General features: G+C 34.3%; 1 protein-coding gene across 2 annotated transcripts in view; it reads right to left on the bottom strand.

Moving 5' to 3' along the window:
• PCDH7 (protocadherin 7) overlaps positions 1–18,134 on the bottom strand; it is a 409,502-nt gene that overhangs the window by 217,978 nt on the left and 173,390 nt on the right. The window contains exon 2 of one of the 2 annotated variants that reach the window (XM_019928369.3): positions 1,418–1,634. In XM_019928369.3, coding sequence (XP_019783928.1) covers positions 1,418–1,634 — 217 coding nt within the window. The remainder of the gene's footprint in view (positions 1–1,417; positions 1,635–18,134) is intronic. The other variant, XM_073805138.1, reaches the window with a different exon arrangement.

The following is an 18,134-nucleotide window of genomic DNA, read 5'->3' as shown; positions in this document are numbered from 1 at the left end:
ATACCAAAAATTTTATGCTTATTTTAAAAAATACTAAAAAAAATATGAATTCTTAAAAACCATATCAAACTCCCATCCACATAAGCACACACCACCATACACACAGGTAAGCATGACTTTATAGCCATAAGGCAAAATGCATTTAATCTCTGGCTAATTAATCAAGAAGGTTGTCAATCATCAGACCCTGTTTAATATCATATCTGCTCAACCAGATAACAGTGTGGAAAACTAATTATTTAACATGATTTAATTTAACAATAATTTCACTTAAGGTCATTTACAATGTATTATTCTCTAATGTTGGGTTTTAATATTCATAGGTAAATGTCCAGAAAAACAAATCAGACTTTCTCCTGCTCTAATATATTCTATTTGCATATAATCACTAAAGAAACTGGCATATAACAAAAATTTAGAGTGTCTTACTTCACTTGGGGGATGAAATGGTGAAAGACAAAATTCTCTTCAAGGTTTCACTAGAAATAAAAATGTGTGTGATTCCCCTTCCTTTCCCTGCATATAACCAAATCTATTTTTATATATGAAATAATAAAGTTAGCAAGAACTTTACCATTCCATTATTTGACACAAATTTATTCTTCAGGCATCTACTTATAACCTGAAATCCAAAATATAAATCACCTAATTGTCTTTGGTAACATAAACAAATGTGAAAAGTTTCATAAGCACTACTTGCTATCTAACTTATAGGAAAGTGTAACTTAAAGGAAAGTGTACGTAAGGCCAATTGTGATAATATGAGAACCATCTCACAACAGGATAAGAATATAGAGTGCTATAATCTTCTTTCCTCCCTTTCCCTTGCACAAAAATGAGAAAAAACTTATAATTAAATAAAAGGGGAGTTCTAATAGCATTTACAATATATTTTGGAGAATAAGATAATACTGTTCTTCTTTGATTCCATTTCAGTTATCACTTGAAAAGGAGAGGTTTGAAAATATTTTTCTAAATACCTAGGAGAAGAAAGAATCCAGCAAGGTGTGTTTACTGTCATTTCCTTTTACCAAGACTGGATGATTGCAATTGAAGAAATAGTTGCATGATAAAAATGAATAGAAGAAAACAATCACACAAGACCTTTCTTAGCGGCTATTGTTTAGGTATTATGGACTAGTTTAGTCTTTTCCATAACAGGTACTACTCTGATTTATTTGTAAATGTGTTCATTTCTGACAGGTTGTTTTAAAATGATGGTTCAAGTTTGGTGAATTTTATCTATAGAGTTATGTTCCTTTATTTGGCATTTCTGTACTTTTAGCAAATATTGATTATTTCAAATAAACCAGGTTTAGTGTCAGCTATTTTATTTTAGTTTTAGATTGACCTTCGCAAGTCTACTTATTACGGCTCACTAGCGTGATTATGTGTGTGATGTTGTGTTTGCCCCTACCATTTTCCATATGCTCTGCCTCACCAACACTGCCATCCGGCGTGGTCCTTTCATAGTTGTCCTCTGGGAGTGGAAGGGCACCCAGCCTTGGCCCTGATGAACTCTTACTGCTTGGTGTTTCTGACTCCTCCAGCCCGCTGTCATAGCAACTCTGCAGTGACCCCTGATGTGGGTCCTGGGGCTGACTCACAACAGAAAACGTCACTCTACGAAATGGCTGTAAGAGAAAAGATTCTGAATGTCACTAAGGTATAAGATTGTAAATAATCTTATTTTAAAAATACATAAATTACATACATTAAGGTCGACTGACAACTAATTCAATACAAAACGGTTAATATAACATGTTGAAATCTATTTGGTTAACTCTATTTTCTGAGGCAATACCTAGAGCTTAGATTTTATTATGGAAAAACTGAAAATTCCCTTTCTGAAACAGAAATAAGAAAACATCAATGTCACTAACACACACATGTAAATCTGATATTTTACTTCCACATATTCACCATTTTTCTATTCTGTAGTCTTCACTTCAAATATGTTTTACACAAATAGAATCCTTATAAAAACAAGGGTCAGTGATTTTGGAGAGCAATAAATATAGAGCTAATCCATTGTAAGAAGATTTCATTTTTAAATACTTTGTGCATAAGGCAAATGGTTTAAAACTGAGTGTTTTGGCAGTTGACAAACTACTAAAGGTATAGCTGATAAACAGGAATTTAGATGTAGTGCTAGGAAATCGGAATATATTTCTTACTTCATTCATCTTAAATATATTACCTATTGACCCTGAAAGTGTAAGGGTAGTATTGAAATAATAAACAAAAAATTCCTGAGCCAGGGAATTCAAAATAAACCAAAATTTTTAATTGTATGTGCTTTTACTATGACTAATCACAATTTGCTCAAAAAAGTAACATCATGTACAGTCTTTAAGTTGTATTTAAAGTATGATGCAAATCTTTACCCAATGGGACATCACAATTTACTATGTTACTAATGTTGGCTGGATAGAACACTTAATATATACAGAATTTAAAGGTTATCATAACTACAAAATAAAACATTTTAGGCTCATTAAGGGAACAAATTAATGCCATACATTGTCAGGGCTATGTACACATAATATTTTGGGAAAAAAATATAAAAAGGTTCTGCAATATTTGTTGGAGATTATTCTTGGCAATAGTTGTATTCATTAAGCTGTTGTATGATTTAAAAGTGGCATAAATGTACAGATTTTTGCACCTATAACTCAGATTGCTTTTTTCTAATATAAAGTATAAAACTAATGTTGCCAGAGTAGTGAGAAAGGTAAAGAAGCTTTTTTGTACTTTTAGAACTTGAATACTATTGGTAGAAATCACTAATCACAACTGGGACCAGTAGAATTTTTAAAATGTTAAGGATTATCTACATATGGTAGGTTATTAATGGGAAAGCTAAGAAGAATTGTGACATTTCCCCCAAATATATAAATTGGTTTTACTAAAGACAAACACATGGTTCCACAAATCTTCCCTTTATTTTGTCTCATAGAGAAGATTGGTCAGGAATATTGTCTTGTTCGTATTTCTAACCCAGTACTTCTCCCTCCATGTACATACTTGGAGTATACAGTCTTTATAAAATCTTTTTAATTTAATTCAAAATCAAACTTACAAAGGGAAAACATTTAAGGCACATTCTCTTCTTTATAATGTTTCACTGAATTGGGACTGCAGATTTTTAATACAATTACAAAGTATTTCTAGTACAAACAGCATGCACACCATGGGCCAAAATTTACTGGCAACTAAATCTCTAGAAACATTTTCCTTATTTCACTAATAATTCTCATATTGCTTTACAGTAGTATGATTGTGATATTTTACCTTATTTCTTAATAAACATAGAAATCAGTTTGTATTTCCCATGCTTTATCTTATGTGTGCATATTTTCTTTTTTTTCTATTTATTACTCCCGACTGACTGCAGACTCTCTGTGAATTGTTTTATGTTTGGTCTCACCTCAGAAGTAAGACCAGTGACAGTCTCCTAAAACTATACTGTTCTGCACACAGAAGATACTCAGCAAATACTACCGAACAATAAAATGTTAATGACAATGTTGAATTTAAGAAAGGATGCCAAGAGTCATGAAAACATTATCACTTCAAGACATAGCAGTGGGTTAAGAAAAACATACAAAAAGAAAAAGGAGGGTCAAATGTTATTTTTAATTCTATTTTAATGATTCTCAAATCTTTTAGAATCAGTCCACTAATGCAAGGAGAAAGTTCAAAATGAATACAGAAATACATAAATTATGCTAATAAATTGACAGAGAGAAATAAGAAATTATGAGAGATAATGTTCCATCTTGATATAAAAATAGAAAAGAGGGTGATGTTTGAACAAAGGTGGAAATCTCAGAATCTGTGCTTAAATGCTACTTCTACCAAAAGTAATTATAGAATAGCAGAGACAGGTGATAGTCTATGTTTGCAATGAAAAATGTCAAAAATAAAATAATTATTTTTCTATTATGTATTATGTAATAACTACTGTGAGTCTGTGCATTTTTTAAACTTATTTTATTTATTTATTTTTGGCTGCATTGGGTTATCGTTGCTGCACGCAGGCTTTCTCTATTTGTGGCGAGCGGGGGCTACTCTTGGTTGCAGTGTGTGGGCTTCTCATTGCGGTGCCTTCTCTTTGTTGTGGAGCAGGGGCTCTAGGCGTGCAGGCTTCAGTAGTTGCAGCATGCAGGCTCAGTAGTTGTGGCTCACGGGGTCTAGAGCACAGGCTCAGTAGTTGTGGCGCAAGTGCTTAGTTGCTCTGCGGCATGTGGGATCTTCCTGGACCAAGGCTCGAACCCGTGTCCCCTGCATTGGCAGGCGGATTCTTAACCACTGCACCACCAGGGAAGCCCTGAATCTGTGCATTTTATTTTCTTGATTCCGTACCCTATTTTAACTGTGAATATATTGATCCCCATGAATTATTGTAGGTTACATATTACATTTAACGATGGAAAGCAAATGTTGTAATTTTAAAATACTAAGATCAATATATATACTAGCAAATGCTTAGATCCATTAATAACTCCTTTTTATAAAAAGCTTTTTCATTTAAAATAATATCTAAATGAGTGGAAAATGATTCATAATAAAAATCTAAAATAAAGAATATCACACAATGGGTCATAAAATACTCCATCTATCATTTTTATCTACACGTAAAAATATCCCATTAGAGCTCTACATACAATATAAACATTACATTACTACCTCTTAAACTTTATTTTGATAAATTTAAATAAATAAAATCTTGTGACAAACTATTTAAGTTGGTAATGTGAACCAAATTGGTACAGAATTCTGAATTCTGAAAGAGAACCCATTAATGCAAGAATTAAGTTTAATTCTAGTAATAAATCACACATGTAGATTTAGATAGATAGGTAAATAGATAGGCAGATATTTCGGGAGACAGACAAGTATTTACACACTATCCTTCATCATTGGGTTGGGTCTATTGAGAAGATAGGTTTTATGGCAGAAGTTATGACACAGAAATTCATATTATTTACATAGTCCAGATATATTGACTAAACCAGAAATGTAAGCAATGTGTTGACTGTGTGACAGAGAGAATGAGTTTGCATTGTATATGTAACTATCACTTTGTTAATGACTGATACTCTGAAGCAGAGTGGTTTAAGTGATGATTCCTAAACCTAGATGTGCCTCAGAATCATCCAGAGTACTTCTGAGAAAACACAATGCAAATATCTGGCCTCAGCTTAAACCCAGTGAATCAGCATTCAGGGTGGAACTGGATATCAATCATTTCTAAAATCTCTCCAGGTGATGAAGAGGCACAGAGAGGAAGGAGAAACCCTACAGTCGAAAGACTATTTGGTCAAAAAGACTAAACTGCTTCAGGAAACCAGCTGGTCCCCTAAGTGTTCATAAAATTTCCCTGGAGAGTCAACAGAACCATGATTTCATCTTGGGATGCAAAAGTATAATATGAAGATATTTAGTGACCTGAGGTGTCTGAGCTTTCTATTTTTCTGTCTAGGATGATAAACGACTTCATGTCTTGCAAAGGCAAGCTGGTCTATACAAAACAGGAAAAAGCAGAAGAGCTTGAGGACGAGTGTCAGCTTCCCAGATCTTTGAAACTATGAAGATGTGCTTGAAAATTGAGTAAGTAATGCAAGAAAGAAGTGTCCAAGAAAATTGTTCCAAAAATTGTGCATGGGACATGTGTGAGAATTATAAACAAGAGGGAGTGGAAATCAAAGATTTTATTAGGCAAATAAATGATCTAATTAAAGGGGTGAGATTAAAGACATGATCTGACAATTCCCTGCAAAAGAGAAGGAAGAAGAAATGTTGAGGGCAGAGGATTATGCTAAGAAAGAATGAGGGAACAGCAAAAAGAATGGCCAGCAAGGCCACTATAAAGCAAAGCTGTGTGGCTGACTGGATCTAGTCGTTATACCTACACTTGTTTTGTCCCGTTATGTCCCAGGGTTTCAAGGATGTTCCAACAATAATTCTACACATTTAAGAAACTCAAAATCTTATATTAAAACAGACAAAATATAATATGATTAAGTTTCCAATAAAATAAAGGTACCCCCAAAATGCCATGAAACCTGCTTAGGAATTTAGGGCAGGCATTGCAAAGGAGAGGTTTCTGGGTCAAGATCTCTAAAATAATTTTGATAGATAATACATATTTGAAGGCTGATAATAGATTTCATATCTGGGACCAGCAGCAAAGGATAAAAAACAGGGTGAGTAAGAAAACCAGATCATTTTTGAAACTCAGAAGCCAAGGAAGCTGTTAATTTCAGGAAAGAGAATAAAATCTTACGTGATCAAAGCCATCAGAGATGTTGAGAAGAATGCTGATTACCAAAGGTCCATTGGATTCATCCATTAGAAGGGCATTTTTGCTAAAAAATCTCTGAACTCTGGGGAACAATTCTAGGAGATTAAGCCACAGGAAGTAAAAGACCCACTTGTAAATATATGGAGAAATGGAGAAAGTGGGGACAGACTACTAATTTTTAAAATATGGTATGAGAGATGTGGGGTAGCAGTTAAAAGAAAAAAAAGATTTGTGTAAAATCTTTTTTTTTGTCTTTTTTCATTGTTATTGAAAAAGTTTTGCTTTAGGGTAAATACTTGAAGATGCAACAAAAAGGGCAAGCAAAAATATGCCTAATAACATAAGGTTGTCGGGGAATGAAAGAAATCAGAGACTGGAAGTAAACTAACTAGAATTAATGGAAAAATGAAATTAAGAATAAAATCACAAAGGCAAGGTAAACATTAAAACTCATTGAGGAACTGCATGTATGATTTGTGTGTGTGTATGCGTGTGTGTGTGTATGTGTTTAATGAGAAAAAATATTGTATATTAGAAATAATAGAAAAAAAAATTTATTCCAAGCAACATTATAGATTCCCCATTGACCTCAGACAACTTAGCTGACCCTTGGCTCTTGTGCCTTAGGCTCAGGGTCTGTAAAATGCAGAAAATAATACCTGCCCCTTACTAACTTAAATTCTCTGAGAATTAATGAGATAGTTTATACAGAAGAACCTTAAGCTTGCTCAAAGACATATACTATAAAAGGTATTATACCTCAGGCCACAGCTATATAACTAGAGCTATCTCCCATTATGTTTTAGGTTTTTTGTTTTTTGTTTTTTTAAGAAAATATAGAGCTGGCCCAGCAATTTACAAAGTTTCTAAATATAATTTTAAAAATTCATATGAAATTTCAGGCCTAATTTTCCAATTCATGCACTACGTTTTTATTGTTCTACATGCAAGTTATTTGTAAAACAAATAGGTACACACAGTAACACCCACATTTTTCAAAAACTATTTGAATCTAATCATTTTTATTGAGCATGCATATTTTTATATTCAATTATTTAAGAATGACATTCATCAATTATCTTTTGTTTCCATTATGACACACTAGAGACTTTCACTTGAAGACACACATATATTCAAAGGTAACTCTGGATAATATCCAATCCCTGGGGTGTGGGATGTACCTCCATCCTCATGCCAGGCCCCAGCTGATGAAAATGCATTAGAATTGACTTTGCTTTAAACTACTCTAGACTGGGAACCAGTCCATTCTTTATATAATCTTTATCCATTCTTTATATAATTTTATTCACTTTCTGTTCTAGAAATCTAGAGGTCACATGGGAAGTGGATATAGATGTGAATGGAGAGGTCTTCTCCCTTCTATTCTTTCCCTCATGCTGTGGGAGTCCATAAGTATGGCTGTGTCTTCCTATCCTCCTCTCCTCATTGAGAATTCTGATGAGCCCAAGGTGAGGGACATGTGATCGCCATGATCATTTCCACATAAAATCAACCTCAGAGCCTTGAAAAGGCAAGCATAGCAAATAAGGATTAAGTTGGGTGCTGCGCGGTTATACAATGTAACATATTCAATAAATGCATTTGCTTATTAATATTTTGGATTTTTTAAAATTTGGAAAACATGAACATAAGTTAAAATGGTGTATTGGTAAACTTGGGATCAAGAGAAAGACAGTCTGCATAGATGAGGAGGGGATTTAGAATATGTCTGGATGACAGAAACAATGCTTTTATTCTAATGATAGTATTGCAAGGGGTAAGGCATTCATGAAGGGAAAAGGTGATGAGCATTTGATTCATTCTTCTTTTCTATCAGATTTCATCTCAGCAATTGATAATGTGGACTACCAAACAGTAAACCTAAATCTAGGCAGGTTAGCTGGTTTAGAGGTCACATACAAAGTTATCAGAATCCCCACTTCGAATATGGAGTACAAGCCAGATCTTATCCTGGTCTTATTCAGAGAGTTCAAAGAAAGTTAAGTCCATACATTTCAAATTCATTAGAGGACTGGAACAATTTTCTAAAAAGTCTTTTTTTTAATATCTAGAAAGTTGATGTCAAATTCTAATACTGCCTCATATTTTATATTGCAGATTCATTTTTAATTTTTTTTAGAGAACCATATAACTGCCCTGCTTTTTTGACAGTACTGATATAATAGCATATACAATTTATAATCTACACCTTTAAGAAAATTCATCCTGAAATTAACAGTAATATGTTATTCTGTTTTCAGAATGCAATCATTGTCAAATGTGTTTAACATTTCCAAGTGCTACCTATTTTAAAAAAATCTTTGTAACAAAGTTCATTTATAGTCTCTAAGAAAAGCAATAAAGACCAGATGCATATTTGCAAATATATGATAATAATGAAAATTTTATTTTTATCCATTCTTAATTGTTAGATTGATTAAAAGGTAACCATCATACCATAAAAGCAAATATTAAGTCCCATAATCAGACACACTTAAAAATATTGGCCTTCCATCTGCATTATCAAAATCTTCTAAGTTGCAACCTGTATAATAATAATGGATTGTTTTCTCTGATAGGGCAGTGGCCAATTTTTGAAAACGGAAAAGAAAAGAGTTGAACTTTAGGAATATCCTGTTATACACAATGCTTACAGTAAAAGAAAAAACACAGCATCAGGTTAAGAATGTAGAAAGTTTCCCCTTGGAGTCCATCAACCTAGTGAAACTACTTTTATGAGGATTGCATCTGCAAGAGGATAGAACTCTAATGATGCCTCTGGAAAGAACTTCAGGTTAAATCTCTCTGCTCTGTGTCTTACAGACAACTTTATGGGAAACTTTAAATTTGCACCTTCCTTTTTAGCTTCAGTAGTTTCTCCATAAATCGTCTCCTTATCTGGAACTCACATACAGCTGTCTCAGTCACATCAATTATTTCTGAATGGGCTGAAAAGGTTTTTTTATTTTTTCCAATTCACTTCGTTATGTCCATCAAACAGACTTCTAATGACTCTCTTTGTCAGTCATAAAGCACTGAAACAGTCATGGAGCAGAACATTGCTGAATTATAAGGAGCGCTGCTTTTGCTTTTTACTTTTAAAGAGGAGCTATCTAAGACAGTGAGATATTTCCTTGCATATGAACAGGTACTTGATTAATCTGCAAGCATTGTCAACCAATGTCAGTGGCTAGTGAACAAACATATCTAGGATTCCATAGTGCATTAGCTGGAATATGTCTGGTAGAATCTACAAACAAACTTTAATGAGGTCTTTTAACTTTTGGGGGGCATCTTCCTTTTCTAACATGTTAAGGTTGTTCTGTACTTCAAACTGTCTTTCTTTCTTTCAAGCCAATAGCAGATGAAAGGGTATTAAAAAGAAACATGCCGAGACATTTGGATTGGTTAATTAAAACACTCATTTGGGGAAGGAGAAGTTAAATAACTGTATTTCTTTTGACTTGCATGCAATTACATATTTGACATTATTGTGTATATTTGTCCTGCAGAAACTAAGAATGCAGGTTATACTTTATAGTTCTTAGTCCACTAGATCACAAACAATTTAATATTGCAAAAGAACAATAATGACAGTTAAAATAGGAGCTATTCATTTCACATGGGTCATGTTGATATTCTGATTTTGCAAATGAAAAAAAAATAATGAATTTAATATTCAAACTACTGCAAGAAATACTGTAATCTAAAAATACAAGCTTGTCTCCTATTTTTTTTCTAATGAAAAATATCAGAAAACAGAACAGAGAAAGCCTAAAACTCTTAGTAAATATAGGCAAACATTTTTTTCTGAAAACTTCTAAAAAAGATATTATGCTCTAAAACACAAACTGTGGGTTCTTTATTTTGTGGACACGTTGTTTGATCTAGTTTTTCTCTTTCTGCTGGTTTCCATTAAGCCTAGTTGAGGATTTGGCAAACTTTTTCTGTGAAGGGCCAGAAAGTAAATATTTTAGGCTTTGTAGGTCATAGGTCTCTGCCACAATTATTCATTCTGACATTGTCCTGCAAAAACAGTCATTGAAGATACATAAATGAATAAGAATGGTCATGTTCCAATAATACATTTTTTATGGAAATAACTGGAATTTCATATAATTTTCCTAATTCATAAAATGCTGTTTTAAAATGTTTTCAACCATATAGAAATGTAAAAAATCAAATGTAAAAATACAGCTTTTCTATTTTATTAACATTTTTCAAGTTATTGTGGACTTTTCAACCAGTGTGTAAAGTCCTCATAAACAGTATGTAGCAATTATACCTCAACAGTGCCTTGAAAATAGTTTAGATTCAATTGTCATTTGTTAGTCTGTTTTAATATTTACTGTCCTTTTTTGCAAATAACTCTGAACTGGAGAATCAAGAGACTTGGAGTCAAGTACTTGCTCTGATACTAAGAGTAAAATCTGGTGGAAAGATCCATCTTTCAGTTTCATCTTCAACTTTAAAAGGAAGGAGTTATAACAAATGATATTTAACATCCTTTCCAGTTCCTTAATTCTTTGAAACTATAAGAAGATAGGTTTGTTCAATAAGTGAATAAATGGCTGAAATCCATGATTTTAAAGTAGTCTTTGCTCACCCATTAAGAAACTCCTTAGTACATTGTATGGTCTTGAAAACATGAATGCAACTTGAAGAGCATTTACTCATGAACCGAGAACCATGAACAAAAATATGTATACCAACCAAACATTTCAGTCAATTACCTTGATGAAAAGCTACAAAGATGACAACATCTTTGAGAGAGGTGTTTGTAATTAGTAAAGAAATTCTCTGGAATGTCAGCTCCATAGAATATGCTTATCTAAATCTTCCCTACCCTCTGAAACCACCTCTTCTGTGATTTCTTCTTTGACTCAACCCAAAAAAATGTTCAATTGAGTTCCTACGGTGGGTTAGAGGCTGTGAGATCTCATTCGTCCCTTAAATGTATGCTTCGAATAGCAGAGGTTAGCAAGGTTGGTATGAAATTGAGTGGTAAAAACATGCTGAGCCATTGATTAGATGTCACCTGCCAATTCATGTGAGACCCTACACAGTCCCTTGGAAGTTTCTATGTTTACATGCACAGAGAAACAGGAAGGCAGAGGGAGTCCTAGTTAGGAAAAGATACTGACAGGCAACTAATGAGAAAAAGACGATCTTTGCAATAATATTCAATCCAACAAAGACTTATTAAGCACTTGCTTTGTGCCTACCACTGTGCTGAAAAATCTACATGCTGCAAATTTAGGCCTTAAGCTCAGTTGGACAAGTGTAGATTAATCATACAAAAGCACTCACAGAATATAAGCAAAGGTTTCTTTCTCCTTTTTTCATTTGGCTATTGTGATGTTCATCAAAAGCTCAGTTCTCAAGCCTCTCAGTTGCTTTGCGTGACTACGCTACACACCCATGCAGTTCCAGAAGCAGCTGAATGAGGTTGATAAACCTGTGTCTTAAACTACACAGTTGGAGTTAGTCTGCAGCAGTTCAAGGGAGCAATGCTGAAGAACCAAGTGTAACTCCAAAAGATCTGCCCAGGTTTCCAACTATAAAGCACTAAAAATGAACAAATAAACCACAACAAGGACAAAAAATAACCTTTAAAAAGTTACCTCTTAAAATACATAGAAGTTTAGAAGCACAGACAAGGAGCCTGCCTCATAAACACCTGAATCAATCCTCCCATACTGAAATGAATGAAAATAAAACTTGCATTTTAGGATCCACTCAAACAGATGCTCCAGATTTTTTTCTCTTTTTTTCTTTTCTATCTCAGACATTTCATCGAAACTGCACCTGGTAAAATCTGTCTGGGAAATTACATGCATTTTTAAAACACTGGGTTTTCATATTCTGTGGAATGGAGGTTTGTGTCCTTAAGTAGCTTTTCCTGGTATGAATGGATTTAAGTGCCTGACAGGAGTCAAGACAGACAAATGGAACAAGGCTCCGAAGTGTTACTTAAGCATTTAATTATTAAACTGAGCTGAAACCTAACTAGATTCAAGACAGAATCTTCTGCTATCTATGTGAAACTTCTGCTACCCCGGTGAACCCATTTTCTCTGTCATCCCTGCCGGTTTACTTGTTTTATTTTATCTGTACTTTGTTGAAAAGTTACCAGTGTCCCTAAGGAATAGCCTATTCAATGCCCACTATATGCTCATTTTCATTCCTTAATACAAGTCAAACGACTCCAGAAAAATCAGTGAAAGTGGATTTGGAAGGCAGAAAGGTGGACCCTGATGATGTCCACATCGTAATCCCTGGAACATATGACTAGGTGATTTTACATGCAAGGGGGAATTTAAGATTGCAGATAGAATTAAGTTTGATAATAAACTGACCTTAAAATAGGGAATTTGGGCTTCCCTGGTGGCGCAGTGGTTGAGCGTCCGCCTGCCGACGCAGGGGACACGGGTTCGTGCCCCGGTCTGCGAAGATCCCACAGGCTGCGGAGCGGCTGGGCCCGTGAGCCATGGCCTCTGAGCCTTCGCGTCCGGAGCCTGTGCTCCGCAACGGGAGAGGCCACAACAGTGAGAGGCCCGCATACCACAAAAAAAAAAAAAAAAAAAATAGGGAATTTATTTTGGATTATCTGCCTGGGCCAGGTGTAATCACAGGATTATTAAAAGGAGAAAGGGAAGGTGGAAAATGAGGTCAGAGTGAGGCAATGTGAGATCTGTACTCACCTTCTCGAGTGTTGGAGAGGAAGGGGCCACATTCCAAGGAATGCTGGTGGCCCCTAGAAGCTATTAAAGGTAAGGAGGGGAGCACATTTTCCTCTAGAGCCTCCAGCATAAACACTACCTCATGTTGATTTTAGCCCAGAAAGACCCATTTTGGATTTCTGACATCAAAAATTATAAGGTAAAAAAATAAGCATAGTTTTAAGCCATTAATTCTTGGTAATTTGTTATAGCAGCAATAAGAAACTTATATAGTGGGTCATGGAGCCTGAGACAAGATGGGAAGTAAAGCAGTTGGACTTAGGTTTCACATTTATGAAAGAGGTTAGTCATCATTCAAATTTAGACTGGTGTTCCATTCCTGGATCACTCCACTTGTAGGGCATTGAGAACCAGCATTTAATTCTAATAACTGTACTTATTTTATAAAACACTCAAATCTATTGCTATGTATTTTATATTAAAAGTGTTTGGTAACTATAAAAATGTCAAAATAATCTTTGTAACCTGATTTTCACATTTGTTATTCTTTTAATGCAGTGAAAATACCAATACCAAACAAAACCAAATTAAGTGGACTAGGTCTCTGTCCACTCATTCATGTGGGGAAAACCACTTCAAATTTACATTTCATACCTCTCTTATCAGATAACTAATATTGTATTTGGGGAAACCCATGGACTTTCAAATCAGGAAACCATAATTTGTTTTCCTGATATTAACTAGAAGTTGAACAAGCTTGGGCTACTTACAATTCTTCTGAGCCAGGATTCAACTTCTGTAAATATAAATGATAATCTCTCCATTTAAAATACAATGAAAAGCCAATTTGATCTTATAAGTGAGTCAGATTTTATATTATGAAGTGTTCTATAAATTATAATGGTGAATTGAGCTCAAAATTTTGTCCATAGGCCAAAGATTTAGGGAGCTGATAACGGTCACTAAGAAAAATTCCATAAACTTGGAAGAAATGAATTCTTCCCACCATGCTAGCATTAAAAAAAAGAAAAAAAGATAATAAATGTCTTGATTTTCAAGAATAGCCTCATCTATACTGGAGAGTTAATAAATCCTAATTGGTGCCTAACTGGAGTTACCATATTCGTAGATATTGCCTCTTGTCTGCTACTTTCTTTCTTATTTCTTCTTTGTTTTATACTTGTGTATTGAAGAAACTTTCTAGGAGGGTGAATTCTTTGTATTAAAAGTTGAACTTTTCAGAAGAAAAATGGAAAATAAATTCACCAAATAAATAATAAGTAAGCATGTTGGCATTTCATGATTCTTTAGGGAAATGAGGATACTCACAACTTGACCCTAACATGAGGACTCAAAAGTGATTCTTATACAGAAGGGCAAGTGTTCAGAAACACTGACTGGAGGTTAATTTTTAGCCATAATTTGAAAATGTAACCAATAGTATCCAATATTTGCCATATATTGTTTCAATATTAAATGCCCCAAGACCAACTTATTTCAATTCCCACCTCCTTGAGAAAAATGGTCAAATTCTTAAGCTTATAGAAAATGCACATTTTTAAGGATGAGGGAAAAACAAGTCCACAAAGCAATAACATCATAAGACCATCATATTTTATTATTAGTACTACTATTTGGCTTTCTAAGTCTGTTTACATTTCATATTTAGAAGATACATGGGGAGCCATTATAAAATAAAATACTTTATTCCTTTTTTTTAACCTTATGACCTTTTCCAAGTTTCTGATCGGTTTTTTTTTTCACACAGCTTTATATACATTGACATTTTGTACACATTGCTTCACTGATATCTTTTTTTTTCCTTCACTGATATCTTAATTTTCACTTTAGAAGTGCTAAAATTGTAACACTTTGACTCCCATAGTGTGTGAAATTCATTATAGTCTATTAAAGTTTTTGAATCACCAGTGCTTCTGCCCCTTGGATCTCATTATACACATTATGTGTGTCAAGAAATAAAATTAATAACAAACCATGTAATTAAGTTAACTCTTGTATTCTGGGGGAAACAAAATAGTCATGGCATGCCTGTTTTTTCTTAATATTTAACTTCAGTTTTTTTACAACTGCTTAATTGGCAGATTATGAATTAACTAAACATAGCATGTATTATCTTCACCTAGTTCCACAGAGAGCCCTAAAGTAGAGATACTATGCTGAGCAAGAAACTTACATATTGCAACTGATCAATGGGAAGAGAAGCCTTTCAAGGTGGCAATCAGTATCGATAACTGGTAGCAGACATTTCCCAGAACATATTGCAAGAAGGCAAAAGCTCCTTAATGATATAGCTGATAACGTTCTGTACTTAAAATGTGTAGTGCTATTCCCTAACACTCATTGATTGCTTACCATGTGTCCATTTAAAGCTTATTTAATTTTCACAATAGCACTATGAGGTAAAGGTAGAAACCAATACCCATGGAGGTAACTTGTCTGAAGTCACACAGTTGCTAAATGATCCATAGGTTGGTTCTTACTCACCAAGCAATAGCTTGGACTTAATTGAACCCTGAGAAATTGATAAACCGACACTGAGACTTCTGCATACATTCACAGTAGCACTGGCTTAAAGAAACCATATTCTAGCACAGGTCAGCTTACTTAAAAGCAAAGGATGGAAGAACCTGGACTACACAAGAAAACAAGTACTCAGGAGAATAAAGTTGATTATTTTAGCCACTTCCGATAAGGGCTCCTTAGGCTGAAAATTAGACACTCAGCTTTGAACTCCACTGGAGATTATCTGTAGTTTGTTGTTACATTTAAGCCAAGTATAGAAGAAAAGACATATAGTTTACCTTCTACCATGTGGGGCTTAAGTAATTTTCTTAAAGTCCAATAAACCTTCCTGCTTTGTTTTATACAGGTCAGCTGTTCTCAGCATTGCTTGTGCATTTGAATTACCTGGGACACCTAAAGAACATTCGTACTTGGACTATGTCCCTGAATTATTTTGGGATAGCGCTCAGCCTCTATGTCAGCAGGGTTGAAAATCCACTCTAATTCTAAAATAAAATGGGAAGTCATTCTAAATTTCAATCTGCCTTGGTTGCCAAGAATATCAGTCCTCAATCGCCATCTATTTATAAGCCCAAGTAGGGTAGGTACATTTCCTTATTCTTCTCTCTATGTGGTTTCTGAGGTATTATTTATGTTTTAATGTCTCATTATAAGTTTGTTTTATCATAAAATATCCCAAATCCTTTTGGAAGCAGAAGGCCTACATTTTGAAGATGATTGCAGAAAAACTTAAAACGAATGTTTCTTATCATTCACTTTATCTACTTTGGGAAAACAAATGACTTGGGTATTATTTTCTAAAGACAATAATACATTCTAGATAAAGTAATTTGTAATTAAAACCAACAAAAACTTGGGGTTTTGTTCAAAAATAAGAAGAATAAGAGTGTTTTATTTATTAATTAGTATGGGAATGATCAACATGCCATTAGAATACAAGAAAATTCATCTTCATGAAGTTACCTAATACTTATTATAAGACATGTGAGACCTATTTTGTTCTTCAATTAGCAATCAGTCTTATATGACTAGTGATAACTCTATTTTTCATCATTACAAATATGTATTGCTATTTATGACTTTATTTCCACACAATAATTTACTAGTTCTTCCTTTAAGACCAGGAAATCCCCAGATAGAATGCCATCAATGGCAGCATTATCAAGCACTTCTAAAACCATGTCTTTAGTATCCCTTCCTCCTTTTAACATTTTTTACACCATATTTTTTTCACTTTCTCTTTCTCCCAAATATCTCACATCATTCTACTAACATATTGCATCAACCATCCAGGACAAATTACTCTTGCTCTGTCCTGTGACCTGTGTGCACCGATTTGTGAATATCCATGGTAATGACAACCAGAATTTTTATGCATTGCCTTCTAGATGATGTGTTGCTCCCCTCAGGTAATACAGTAACATTAATTAAAATACTTGGTGTCTTAAGAAAATCTTTCATGAGTGATGTAAATTTGAAGAATATCATACCTAAAGATTAAGAGAAATTTGAGGAGGGAGATTAAACTCCTAAAGTCATAAATATTTCATCTATTCTTCCTTCAACTAGAGAAAGCACTGGACTTGAAGTTGATACCTAAGCTTTCTCATTTCAGTAGGAATTCAGAAACATCTCTTGGATCCTTACTTTGTTCACATGAGCTTTACTACTCACAAGCTCTATGATTTAAGGCAAAATACTTAATTCCTCTAAGCCTCAGTTTCCTAATCTTTAATATGGGGGAAAACTGTGAGCACTTACAACAGAGTATAACTAATAGTTTTAAGTTATGCAATCCAGTACTGGAGAAATTGTTCAGTACTCAAAATCTCTCTAGACCCACATTCAGAAAATCTGTTTGTTTAGGGAAAAAACAAACATGATTGTGATGCACACCAAATTTTGAGAATCCCTGGTATAAACCATGTAAAATCCTGAGCACATTATTTGTTTTATTAATATTACAATTGTTATCAGCCCTTCATTATTATGGTTAATAACCCTGAGAAGCTCCTTGTAGCAGTCAATAAAGTGGCAGTCAGGCCCACCCATTATCAGGAAATTTAGTTATGGTGAGAACAAATACCAAGCATTGTAATCATTCATTGCTTTTCCCACCCTCACACACAAACAAATGTATGTGGTCAAGAACTGTTGAAAGATGGGTAGTAGAGTCATAATCAAGTGGGTTCTATTCTAGAAAGATTCCAGGGAAAGTTAAAGACACATTTTGAAAGATGGAGGCAAGAGAAGAGGCAAATCCAAAAGAGGACATCATGGAAATGACCAGATGACAGCCTTGTCCTGACAGACATGCTACTGCTTCCCATTGGCTGAAAGGCCTAACTGAGAGTAGCAGCGGCAGATGAGAGAGATCCTACCTCCCAAGGGCAGCTCAGATGGGGTCAGCCTTATGGAGGGACCCACGTCTCCTAAGATAGCTTTAAGGTACTGCAGATAAGAAAGGCATGGAAAATTAGGCAAGTGTTAATTGTTTGAACAGAAACAACAAAAACTGACATATACACAACACATGTACATCAGGAAAGTCAAAGGAAGGGCAATTTTTACCCTTTACAATCTGAAATACTGCAATA

This window comes from Tursiops truncatus, chromosome 5 (genome assembly GCF_011762595.2).
Source record: "Tursiops truncatus isolate mTurTru1 chromosome 5, mTurTru1.mat.Y, whole genome shotgun sequence".
Classification (NCBI taxonomy): Eukaryota; Metazoa; Chordata; class Mammalia; order Artiodactyla; family Delphinidae; genus Tursiops; species Tursiops truncatus.
Note: the sequence above shows the minus strand (reverse complement) of the source record. Positions and strands in the feature narration are given on the sequence as shown.